This window comes from Molothrus ater, chromosome Z (genome assembly GCF_012460135.2).
Source record: "Molothrus ater isolate BHLD 08-10-18 breed brown headed cowbird chromosome Z, BPBGC_Mater_1.1, whole genome shotgun sequence".
Lineage (NCBI taxonomy): Eukaryota > Metazoa > Chordata > Aves > Passeriformes > Icteridae > Molothrus > Molothrus ater.
In genome coordinates, this window is record NC_050511.2 from 53,386,952 (window position 1) to 53,399,089 (window position 12,138).

The following is a 12,138-nucleotide window of genomic DNA, read 5'->3' on the forward strand; positions in this document are numbered from 1 at the left end:
CAGCTGTTTAGGTACTGCATCTTTTCTCCATATGCTATCCTCCCTCACCGAAAATTAATAGACATATGTCCTAGCAAAAGCAACTCTTAGCAGCACCTCAGGTGACAGACACATGCCAAGAAGTGTAAAACTTTATTTACAACCATTTCCACAGAGGATGGCCACCAGGACACTTTGGATGGCAGATTCAGACCCCTTTGTTTCTTTGTCTTCAAATGAGGACAAAGACTACAGTTTTACAGAAGAATTCAAAAAGCACTGGAAGTGACAAATTTGAGAAACGGATTAAGTGTGCTACAAAGAGCACTGGAATCTCAAAAAAAGAGTACCAGAATCTTAAAAGACTTCAGAGACCAGAAAGTTGCATTTTCCTGCAAAACCTCACAGTGCTGACAATCAATGTGTATGAAACACCATCAATCAGAATGTTAAAAAACTACTCTTGCAGCAGCTACTGTTGCATGTGAATAGCTACAGATAAAAATAATTACAAAGGGTTTTGAGGCAAGAAGTTGAGCAGAGAACATGAAATGAATTTTCTTTATTCTCCGTTATTGTTTGACAATTGACAGCTTAAGCTGGAATGCACCATCACAGTGAGGAAAATTCCTCTACCATCCTTGTCTGGTGACAACAAATACAGTTTTCTACTGCAGTGCAGTGAAAAAAAGATCTGACAAATGACTTTATTTATTTATTTAACACATCTCTCTTTAATTTAGTTGAGTTTCCCCATCTAACTCAAAATAGAACCACTCCAATTCAGGAACAGGGGAAATATGAATAAAAGGGTAACAGCATTTCTTTCTGCAGCTGAATCAGCTCCAGAGGTTTGCTGAAGGTTTGCTGGACTCAGTGACCTTGAACTTGGCAAGAAGGGAAACTTAATACCCTTGAAATGAAGCTGGAATTTATGCATTTATGGCTCAATCTCCCACTCAGAATCTGTCAACAGACAGGTGTGCAGCCCTGCAGAACATGTCTACATTGTCAAGGGCCTATGGAGATCACTGGTCCCACCTTTTCAAGAACACAGGGCCTCAGGGGAGATGACCCAGGATCCTGAGAAGCCACATCCTCAAAGGTGACTCCATCACTTCAATGGGCAAGCTTTTTACGGTTAACTCTTCTAACAGTGAAGAACATTTTTTCTACAGCCACACAATTCTCCCCCAAGTACCTCATTCCCACAGCCTCCTGCCCCGTCACCATGATCCCTTGCAAACAGCACACCTCCATCTTTCTTTGGAAGTAGTTTCCCACCCATGGAAGACTGTGATTAGATCCCTCCTCTAGGCTGAAAACATCCCATTTCTTTAACTCTTTTCAAATGTCAGTGGGGCTAAGGTTAGCTATTTGTGTTATTGCTCTAGTACATCTGCATGCTGTGGTAATTTTAAGGCCTATACACAGGCATAGAATGCCTAGACTTCCCCTTGCTGTCACCTAAAATAAATGAGAAAGCAGACTGAAACACCAACTAATTTTAACGAATAAACGATCTACAGCTGTGCAACCAAAATGTCACAAAATTACAGAATAGCTGGGGTTGGAAAGGACCTCTGGAGATCATCTCATACAACCCACTTCTCCTAATGCAGGTTTACCCAGAGCAGTTTTTACAGGATTGTGTCCAGGCAGGTTTTGATTATCTCCAGGGAAGAAAACTCCACAACCTCCCTGGGCAGTCTGTTTCAGTGATCAGCCCAGTATGAGGAAGTTTTTCTTCACTGAGATGGACCTTCCTGTGTTTCTGTCTGCTGCTTTTTGCCCTGTCACAGGGACCACTTAAAGAGTCTGGCCCCATCCTCTCAGCATCCACCCTTTAACATACTTGAATGCATTGGTAAGACCCTCTCTCAGTCATCCCTTTTTGAGGCTGAACAGGCCCAGCTCACCCAACCTTTCCTCACAGGAGAGATGCTCCAGTCCCTTAACCATCTTCTAAGCCCTCTGCTGGCCCCTCTCCAGTAGCTCTATTTCTAACTTTTCAATATAAAGTTGTGTTATTTCATACCCAGCTCAGCATTACCTGTTCTAGTCCTTACATGTTTATGCCAGGTGTTAGTTCTCTCAACCAAAATAAAGCAGGATGATCTGATCAAAGCCATGGAGCTTGCTACATAGACATTATAAAGTGGAAAGAATTTTACTATTTTATTGGCTGAATAAGATTATCAAACCATCTACTTGTCTCCAATATTTTACCAAGTGCAGCTTGCTAATCACATTACTGGTATTTTTATGCTTCCGATGTAAGAATATAAAGACATTTTGAAAACATTAGAGGAACAAATGCCGCTCCAATTCAAAGTGAGGAACATATTTCACTAGTATTTTCTCTTTTATACTAGGTAATGAAGACTTAAAAATATTTGTTACATGAAGAGGAGTCTCCTGCGTGCCGAAGCTTAGGTGATTTATTCTAAAATGGCTTCCAGGGCAGATTAAGAGAGTGAAGCACTGGATTTAAAACAGATTAGAAAGATCAACAAGTCTTCCCTCGTGGATGTCAAGCAGTTTACGCGAGCGGTGACTACACCCCTACACTAACACGTATTTTTTGGGAGCCGTCTGCTGGTGGGCAGATTTATAGGGATGTTTTTCCTTCAGGCCGCGGGGCGCTGCTCCCGGCCGCGGGAGACGGCAGCGCTCCGGGAGAGGCTTCCCGGCACCGCGACCGCCCGGCGGGAGGGGAGCGCGGCCGGGCCGGGACGGGCGGGGGGCGCCGGGCGGACACGGCGGCGCCCGTCCCGCTGCTACCTGCTGGTCTCCAGGGACGAGTAGCGCTCGGGCAGGATCTGCAGGCACCGCTGGAAGAAGCGCACGTGCCGCTCCCGCAGGAAGTCCAGCCGCTCCGGCTCCCCCGCGCACGGCGCCGCCGCCGCCGCCATCTCCATCTCGCCGCTGCTGCCCGCGCCCGGCGCGTCCGGATCGCGTCACCCGCGGCGCCCGCCCCGGGGCGGGGAAACGGAAGGGGGAACCAGCGGGAAAGGGAAGGGAAAGGAAGGATAGGGGGGAAAGGGAACGGGGGAACGGGAAGGGGAAAGGGAAAGGGCGCCTCAGTGCACTGTGGCGGGGGCCGGCGTGGCCGCCCCACGCTTAAGGGGCCGCCACAACCAGCTGCGGGGAAAACGCGCTTTTAATGCCAAAGGACATCACAGCCGGCCGGTCTGGCAGCCGGCGTGTCAAACCCGATACTCGCAAAAGACAGAGGTAATACACGCTATGGGTCAGGCCGGCTCTGTGCCGGGAAGTGCTGGCTGCTGCTCCGTACTGCGGCTGGGACATGCTGGTGCGCAGCTAGGACCCTCCTCTCCAGGCTGGGACAGCTCTGACAAGAAAACAAAAAGGCTTAAAATATAAAAGTGCACTTGTGTCATGCTGCACATCCATCGGTCCCCTCCTCACCTCTGAGAAACACGCAACAGCGGTTCCGCAGCTGCTGGTGCCATCTCTTGACTGCGTTCCTCCCAGCCCTTGGAAGGTCTGTTCAACCTGGATCGGTCTCTGGTCACCCGAACCTCGACCTCAGAGTGAAACAAACAACCAAAAATAATTAGCCTCTTTCGTTCTTCACAAAAGGAGTTCCATGACGCTCATTGGGTCTTCACTGCAGAAGACAGTGACACCGCTTGCTCACATTAAATTTTAATAATTTAAAAGGTTAAACTCTTTTTAAACCCAGTATATGCAAAATGCTTCTGGGAGACAGCCTACTTATTTAAAAAAACTATATGAAAACTATATGAAAAATGAAAGCCACCACCCATATTGGAGCTAACTTTTATAGGCCTTACCCAGTGAAATACTACTATGAGAGACATAAATTCTAGGAATTTTTCCCCATTTTTTTTAAACAGGAACAACTATGCCTGCTGCAATTCTGTCTACTGATAACAAGGCATGACTTTTTGTTTTCCTTATCAACTAGTTAGATAATTTAAAACAATTGCCTTTTAAGATCAATGAAAAGAAAGTCTGCTTAAACCACCAAGCTGCACACATCTCTGGTTAAAACAAACAAAAAGTTACCTTCTCTCTTAACTTTGCCAATCTTTTGTCTTTTTCCTGTTTCTCTATTTCTTTCGTGTGTTTCTGTAGAACCCTTAGCTCCAGTTTATGTAGATCCTGAAACATGAGTGGAAAAGCAAACTTTTCTTCCTAAGTAAGACAAATGATGTAAAAATATAGATGCAGCCTTTTCACAGCTTTTTTTTTTTTTGTTTGTTTGTTTTATTTTTGGTTGGTTGTTTTTTGGTTTTGTTTTGAAATTATTGTAATAGCAAAGAATAAGGTTTCACTAGGTAGCTACATGCTATAGCTTGTCCTGCACAAACAAATTATAGTTACATGGCTTGGAAATAAAAAAGTAGTAGTTCATACTGTGTTTATAAAACTTCAGTATGAATGCTGACAATAATACCAGCTTTCCAGTAATTGCATTTACATTGATACGGGATCTGACTTTGCCTAACAGATACTGAAACCTGCAGGATATTCCAAAACTTTTTCTACCTCCCATCTGAATACAGCACTCAGGTCCTCTGAAGTCTTCTTAGGCAGCATAGCCCAAGTAGTTTTTCTCAAAAAAATTATTTAGTGAAGAAATAAACGCACTTCTGTACGGATAAAGAAATTTGATCTTGAGTAATCTTGTAGAATTCAATATGTATTGAAGAAAAGGAGCATCTTTGTCTAAAATCAAGTTTCATACTCTTTATCTGCAATAGATGCTGTTATTTGTAATGAATCAATCATGGATTTAGATGAATAGTACTTGGACTTTAAAACCTGTTTAACTGATTATATTGTAGTAGGACATATCAAATTTAAAACAACGACATGCAAAAATGGAGGTGAAATTACGCACGTGCTCCTGAAACTTAGAAATTTCTTCTGCAGCAATTTTCTTCCTTCCCTCCTTTTCAGCTTCCTCTTTCTTCTCATTTTCAAGCTTTTCAAGTTCCTCCTTCACTTTTTTTTGCAAGGTGTTCCTTTCCAACAGTAACTTCACGTGGCTTCGGCACTCCTTTTGTTGCTTTTTCTCCTTCTCTTCTAGTTTTAGTTGGGATGCTTGATCTATTGCAAATGCTACTACTTTCTGTTTCTTCCAGACTTCAACTGCAGCATGTTTTCTTTTTCTTTCTTCTTCTGCCTTTTGCTTCTGAGCTTCTTCACGCTGCACCCATCTTTCCTTCAGCATTTTTTCTAATTTCTCTTTATCCTTCAAGTTTCTTTCTTTTTCTTGCTGCTGCTTTTCTTTCCACTTTTTAATTGACTGCAAGAGACCATAAGAAAAAAATCCAAAGTTTCATGAAAATTTTACATATTCACATGGATTCAATCTGATGAAGACAGTTGTTCCAAGAACACAAAATATACACATAGGAATTAAAAGTCTACTGAAGGCAAAACCTAAAACCAAGAAGCACCTATATGTGTTTCCTCTCTTTTTTTTTCCCTATTTTGTGGATCACACAAGCAGGTTCAACATATGTCTGCTAAAACAGTTACAGCAATCATAATAACTTTGGGTAGTTATGAATGTTGATGCAATATACTTTTTTAATGCAAATGTATCTCAGTTCTTGCTTTCTTTCCAATTAACCCACTGTTTTAGAGTAGTTCTTATGTCAGTATGCCTTTTATTACTTAGACAGTTCTTGAGGGAATCATAATTCCGCATGTCAGTCTGTCTTAGGTGTATTGCTTATACAGTGGGACACACATTCTTAGAGACAAATATAAGAGGAAGACAGGATCAGTAACTGCTCTGGGCTTGGCACCGAGCTTGCAAGATCACTGACTTCAAAAGTGTTTGTAATATCCTTTGGCAATACACAGGCCACTTCTCTGTGTTGTTAGGTCTTTGCCTATTTGTAATTATTTATTAAAGACAAATACTTTGGCAGGTTGGGGATGCTAAAGACCTCAGTTATATACCATCAACTGTAAGAGAAATCTGCCTAGCACTACAACCAGAGAGGCAGATACAAAAACAAGAGATTATGCCTTTCAAAAATGAGTACATTTTCTGAAATCTTCAAAAGCCTTAGAGGGCTGATTTTACCTCTTTCTTTCTTTCATGTAAAATTACATATTCTTGATACCATTTGTCATGCTGTTCTATATCTTCTTTTGTTCTTCCGCTGAGATACTCAAGGGCTTCATCCATGTAAGACAGCCTTCCTCTGTATTTTGTCCGTATTTTCAGAAAATTTTGATGATCATAATCATCCCAGCCTCCTTGCCGCCCCCCTGTTCGCTGAAGAAATTTTTCAAACTCTATTACTTCTTCGGGTAGATGATTTTCCAGTGTTTTATCAACTGTGACCTTGGCTGATGGTAATTTCCAAACTTTTTCTGCTGTTGAGCTCCCTAATGCCCACAGTTCCACTTTTCTCTCAAAGAGACTGAGCTCATTAATGACAGCTTTTTCCTCTTTCAAAAGCTGTTGATATCTGAAAAGAGACAAACACTGAAATGTAAGGAAAAAAAATCCAGTATTTATTGTCCATTCACCAAAAATGAATTTTGGAATTGTTCAATGCCACACAAGAGCTATTCTTCAAAGATTAAGAACTGAAGTGGTAACAGCACAGTTATAATGATCCGGTAATAAAGCCCTACACAATAAGAATTAAGTTACCCTTTTACTGAAAGAACACATTTATGGCATGCATACAATTAACTCAGTCCCCTCCTGATACCAGTAGAAAGAAAAAGAAACCCCCAAAACCCGATTAGAAAACAGAACAGCAACAAAAAAAACCCCCACAATCTAATCTCTTCTACAGTCTCTCTAAAAAGCCTATTCATAGGCAAATCGTTGTTAAGCTGGAATGCTGCAATAGCTGTATAAACACCCTCTCTGAAAGTCAGTTTATCAAGATGCTAACTCTGACAGCTTGTACTTTGATTTACATACCTCAGGAATCACTACCAAAAGAGTAAATCATAAGAACAGTTTGCTAGATTAATGCAAAGTTTTCGTTGTGTCTTACAACAGCCCTTTTTCTAGTAGCTGAAGTACATATAAACATACATACATATGTATGTTTATATGTACTGAAGTACATAAACTTACATTTGCCTCTGTTCCTCTTTAAAATCATTGATTGCATTTTCTATTTCTTCCATCATTTCCTTGATCTTGTCAACAACTAAAAAAGGAAAAGAAGAAAAAAAGCATATAACTTAAGCACTATCCAGAAATGCAGGACTTGTGGAGACTTTCAGGATACGTATCTCATTGTACAAAAAACCATGCATTTCCATCTCAAACAGCCTTAAAAGACAAATTCTTATTTATCCAAAAGGTGTGTTTATGAAAGGACTTAGCTGGATGCAAATGCCAATATAAATGTTTATTTCCCTTAAAGAAGTCTCACCTTGACTAACCTTCAACTGATGCCCAAACTAAGACAGACTTCTAGAGTTCCACTTGTGTTTCTTAGAGCAATGCAGTTAATGACTTAAGGACACTCAACTCTGGTTTATACCACATTACAGCAATCCTATTTGACCTGCAGGTAACTACTTTTATGAAGCTCATAAAGAAACATCAGAGTAAGACTTTGTCCTGTACTGTCAGCATGCTGTAGTCCTGACTTAAGATGGTAATACAGCTGTCCAGAGAAGATATATTTTGCAGTGGAAGAAAATCCACCCATTAGATTAGATTATATTATTAGACTAAAATCTCTTTTAAATCAGCCAACATCTCTATGGACATGCTGAATGCAGTTCAACTAACCTGTATTTTGGTAAAGTCAGATAAACGAAATCTAATTTTTCGTCTTTCATGCCTCAGTATCTTAACTGACAGTTTAAGTAGATAATGATTTTTTTTAATAGATAAAGCACTGAATAAATGAAAGGGGATGCATTTTATCTAGCATCAGAAAGCCCTCAGCTAGTAGGAGGCCCTCAACCTGAGTTCCACAAAAGGTAGTAGGTATCATATGAGGATGGTTCTTTCAGAACCTGTTTCCCAGAAGCTTTAAAACATCCAAACTGAACAAACTGCTGCAGCATTTCATGTGGAATATTCCAGTCTACATTTCAAACTGGTGGCTAGAAATGAATTCCCTGTAGAACCTACTCTGTGACCTCTTACCAGATCAAAGGGAATTACATGGTAGTAGAATACCAGGTTTATTTTGCATAAGGCAAATGTTACAGATAGGAAATCGGGCTTTCAACAACCTAAAGGAACAAACACACACCACTTGTAAGACAAGTAAGTTTCTGTTTCCACACAGAACTGCACAGTCTTTTATGATTTCTAGGTTTAGTCTTCCCTTTCCAGATTCCTGCAACATCTTAAAGACTGGAGGAGTATCCCAAGTCTGCAGGAGAAAGACAACTATGCAAGAAACCTGTCTGTAGAGGAAAATGTTTTTAAACCTGTCATCTTGACTTACACTCTGGTGTAGGCTTCACATCTTTCAATTGCTGCTGAAGTCTCTTCACATTGTTTTGTATTTTTGATAGCTGCTGCAGGATTTTAGCTTCTGTTAAATAAAATAAGGTGCTGATAGTTCTGACACTTTCTTTGTGCATTATATTCAGTAAAAGAACAAGAGCAATGAAGTGTCCAAAATAAACCAGGGGTTTCATCTAAGCAGGGACACAAATTCTATTTGATGATAAGAAACTGCCATAGTACTAAGCATTTTAACTGGTAATTGCGTGTAGCTGACCATGTGATCCACGTTAGCTTCCTATACAGCATCAGCAGATTTTAAAATTAGTAGCTCCCGTTTCTAAAGGGGAACTTGGAGAATACTGCCTATGCAGGTGATAGCTTCTAGAGTTCTGAGGCAGACTTTGACCTAGGCTTCAAAACACCCATTTATGAAGAGAAAACAAACTTTGAAAGTGTATATGAATGTACTGCTTCAACAAGATTCATTTATTTGTTGGGTTAAATAGCAAAGAATCAATGTTTCCATGTGCTCCAAGCATGTGTGCACTTCTTTGTATTGTTACCACTTGGCTCCTCGTGAGGCCATACATACACTGCTGAAGAGGATGAAATTCTGGCTACATCTTAGATACTAAGGACCTTTATCTTCTATCCTAAAAGATTTGCATTAAGGAAGTACAAGTTCCTGCTGAGACCACAGAAAATCTTACAGTATACAGATCATGCTGAAAGACCTCAACATGGTAAAATGGGAATTTGGTGGGCAGAGGGGGTTGTACACTCTTTTATCTTGCAGGATATACTCCTTCATATCTGACATGTAGTGCTCTCATCATGCTCTCATCACTGTCCTCTTTATTATCTCATAGCATCATTTCCATCCATATTCCATGCTCCCTTCTTACTCATGGAAAAAATATCTGAACTTATTAGCTTAGTCATTCCTGAAAAATGTACATTTCTTAAGGACCGCAAGATGCAAAGGACATTCTAAGATTCCTTAAATAAAAGGCGCACATCAGAACACATGCAAATTTGTAAGAAAGTATACTTTTAATTGTTTTTACATTCCTTTACTTTCTTCAACTTATTTTGATCTGTATCAGATAGCATAGCATGATTTATGCGATTATTGTTGAAAGAATTCAAGTACTGTGAGTAAAGGGAGTAACTTTTTTTTCTGGAACTATACTATAGTGTCTAAGTGGAACAGATACTGTAGGACAGACTGCCTACCATCTCATAGTACTGAAGTAGGAATATTCATTGCCAAAAAACTCAAAAAATGCAAACACAGAACAGTTTAAAGGGGTATTTAAAGGCAACAATCAGTTGTGTGAATGTTGAAGTAAGAATATTTTTACTGTACCTTAGCTGGACACACAAATATACACACAATATACACACAAAATTGATTCCAAGTTTCTTGAACAGTACCTTTACACCACAGTGGTTTTACACTGAAGATTAAAAGATAACAGTTAGTAACATATGAGGCCCAAAACGTTTATGCTTCTGAATTTTGCAGTGAACTGTCTGTTTCTAAGCACATGGTGAAATACTACACTTACCAGTATCCATCTTCCATCTAAACTGATCTCTCTGTACTACTGATTTTTAAACCATTTACAAAAACAAAAGCATATTTTAAAAAAAGCAAATAAGCCCAAATAAAACCTCACTTACTTTCCATTTTCCTGCTGACAGTCATGCTGTGTTCCAGTTCCTCAAGTAATCTGTATTCTACCCTGGAATCACTCTTCCTGTTATAAAGGTGTCCAGTTTTGTCTTTTTCTATATTTGCAAGCCTAGGAAGAAAGGGTGCCTTTCTCAGTAACTCTCAGTAAAGCTCCAAGATTTTCCAAGGTGAGTGGGCAGGCTGTGTTAATAGGACTGTCTTAGATTTGGTACAAATCCCTGGTTTGTTCTACAACTGTTTTCAAGGAAAATATTTCTGCAGCTGTAAGACTACACACCACAGTAACTCAAGAACTTTAACAAGAAATTAACAAGGAAATCACCTCAGTGGCATGCATCGGTTTACACACTGAAATTTTATGTGCATGCATTCTCTCTGGGAGCCTTGCCAGAGTGTTCCCTGGGAAGTGCAGGCAGACAGGCTGTATTAATGCAGTGGCACACCTAGATGGAGCCCCAGCACAGACAACATTACAGAGGGACGCTGAGCCACAGTTAAATGGCATGCCTCGCTTCAAGCGGCTTGGGAACATCTACATTACCCAGCGGTCAAATTTTCAATCACAACCCGGGATCCAGGGTAATCAAGGTGAACTCGATTGAGACACGCAATGTAAAACACCGGTGTGAGAGTTAAGTGCCCTGTTAAATCAGGATTCACAACTGCAAAACTCTCCTTCAGTCAGATGGCTACATTAGCTATTCCCCATAAAGCTCATCTGTTCCAGAAGATGAGCTTCTCTGTTCTGATCTGTTCCAGAGGATGAGCTTCCCTGTTCTTTCAGCTGCCAGTGCAGTTGTCATCAGCACTTGATCAAGATGTGGGGAAGCAGGTTTAAATCATTTCTGTGCCTGGGCTGTCTTGAACCCTTGTTTTTCAAAACAGTGGCCTAGATATTCTAGATGAAGTCTTTCAATCTTCTGCAGTTGCTGCAGTTCCTCTTTTGTCGGCATGTCTTAAGGGCTTTAGGTCCTTACAGGGTAAGCACAGCTAAGCAGGAAGACTGAGAACTCAATTGTGCCTCACACATTTCCTTTTCTGGTGCATCTAAGAGCAGCAATTCGAACTAAAGTCTTACTGCACCACTGGCCTAAGTCCAAACAGTAATTCAAACAACAGGGCATTTTGGAGCTCATAAGCCTATCCTGAGCTACTGTAATAACCACAATAATTTGAGCCCCTGAAAAGATACCTTTAGCCTAAAGATTTCATTATCATACATTCTTACTTTGAACCTCGAGTTAATAATGTTACCTCCAGAACAGAATGAAAACATACTTATGATAAACTGTTTAACTTACTGAGCTTTTAGCTTTTCTGCAGTTCTTATGAATTCAACTTTCTTAGCTCGTTCAGCTTTGATCTTCCAGCTCTGAACCTGTCGGCCAGCACCTGCAGTACTGGAACAGCTCTCATTCTGTAGATAACAAAATCAATTGTTATTAACAACCTTTTTTTGTTTGTTTGTTGTTTTGTTTTTTAAATGCTCGGTACTTTCAAGCAGACAACACCACAGTGCAGAGCTCGATTTCTATTGGCGCGATTCAGGTAAGTTTAAGCGGCAGGGGCACGCAGGTGGAGTGAGGGGTGTGACACGCCCGCACACACCAATGCACTGTTCAACAGAGAAACGCCGAGTCCGCCACACCGAAGGGCTGTCTCAGGCCAGCCCGACACACCCGCGCAGCCCGGGGCTCCTCCGGAGGCGCGGCCTCACCAGGCCGGGGTGCCGACGGCCTTTACCTGCAGCCGCCCGGCCGCCGCCGCCAGCGCCGGGGCCAGCGCGGCCATGTTACCGCCGGCCCGCCCAGCGGAGGGGCGGCCGCGCCTCTCGCAGCCACCATTAACTCCTTCCTTCCCTTCCCTTCCCTTCCCTTCCCTTCCCTTCCCTTCCCTTCCCTTCCCTTCCCTTCCCGGGGTGCCCTTGCTGGGCCTGGTCTGATTTATGTTGCAGGGCTTGTATGGATTGCTTACTTCAGGAACACCGGGATGGACCCTCATTAGC

General features: G+C 41.4%; 2 protein-coding genes across 4 annotated transcripts in view; both read right to left on the reverse strand.

The window, feature by feature from the left end:
- PGGT1B (protein geranylgeranyltransferase type I subunit beta) overlaps positions 1 to 2,966 on the reverse strand; it is a 35,438-nt gene extending 32,472 nt beyond the window's left edge. The window contains 1 exon segment of the mRNA XM_036403057.1: positions 2,764 to 2,966. Within this exon segment, the coding sequence (XP_036258950.1) occupies positions 2,764 to 2,900 (137 nt within the window). The 5' untranslated portion in view covers positions 2,901 to 2,966.
- Positions 2,967 to 3,073: 107 nt separating this feature from the next.
- On the reverse strand, positions 3,074 to 11,929 carry CCDC112 (coiled-coil domain containing 112). 3 transcript variants are annotated; one of them, XM_036403056.2, is made up of 10 exons: positions 11,877 to 11,929; positions 11,435 to 11,550; positions 10,121 to 10,242; positions 8,430 to 8,519; positions 7,091 to 7,166; positions 6,074 to 6,464; positions 4,874 to 5,281; positions 4,036 to 4,131; positions 3,412 to 3,530; positions 3,074 to 3,334 (listed from the first exon to the last, which is right to left on the reverse strand). In XM_036403056.2, the coding sequence occupies exons 1-10, from the start codon at positions 11,922 to 11,924 to the stop codon at positions 3,304 to 3,306; spliced, it is 1,497 nt and encodes a 498-aa protein (XP_036258949.1). In that variant the 5' UTR covers positions 11,925 to 11,929; the 3' UTR covers positions 3,074 to 3,303. The 3 variants fall into 3 exon arrangements, with proteins under 3 accessions (XP_036258949.1, XP_036258948.1, XP_054373868.1); XM_036403055.2 differs by having other exon boundaries at positions 4,036 to 4,164; XM_054517893.1 differs by lacking the exon at positions 8,430 to 8,519 and having other exon boundaries at positions 4,036 to 4,164.
- Positions 11,930 to 12,138: the final 209 nt, after the last annotated feature.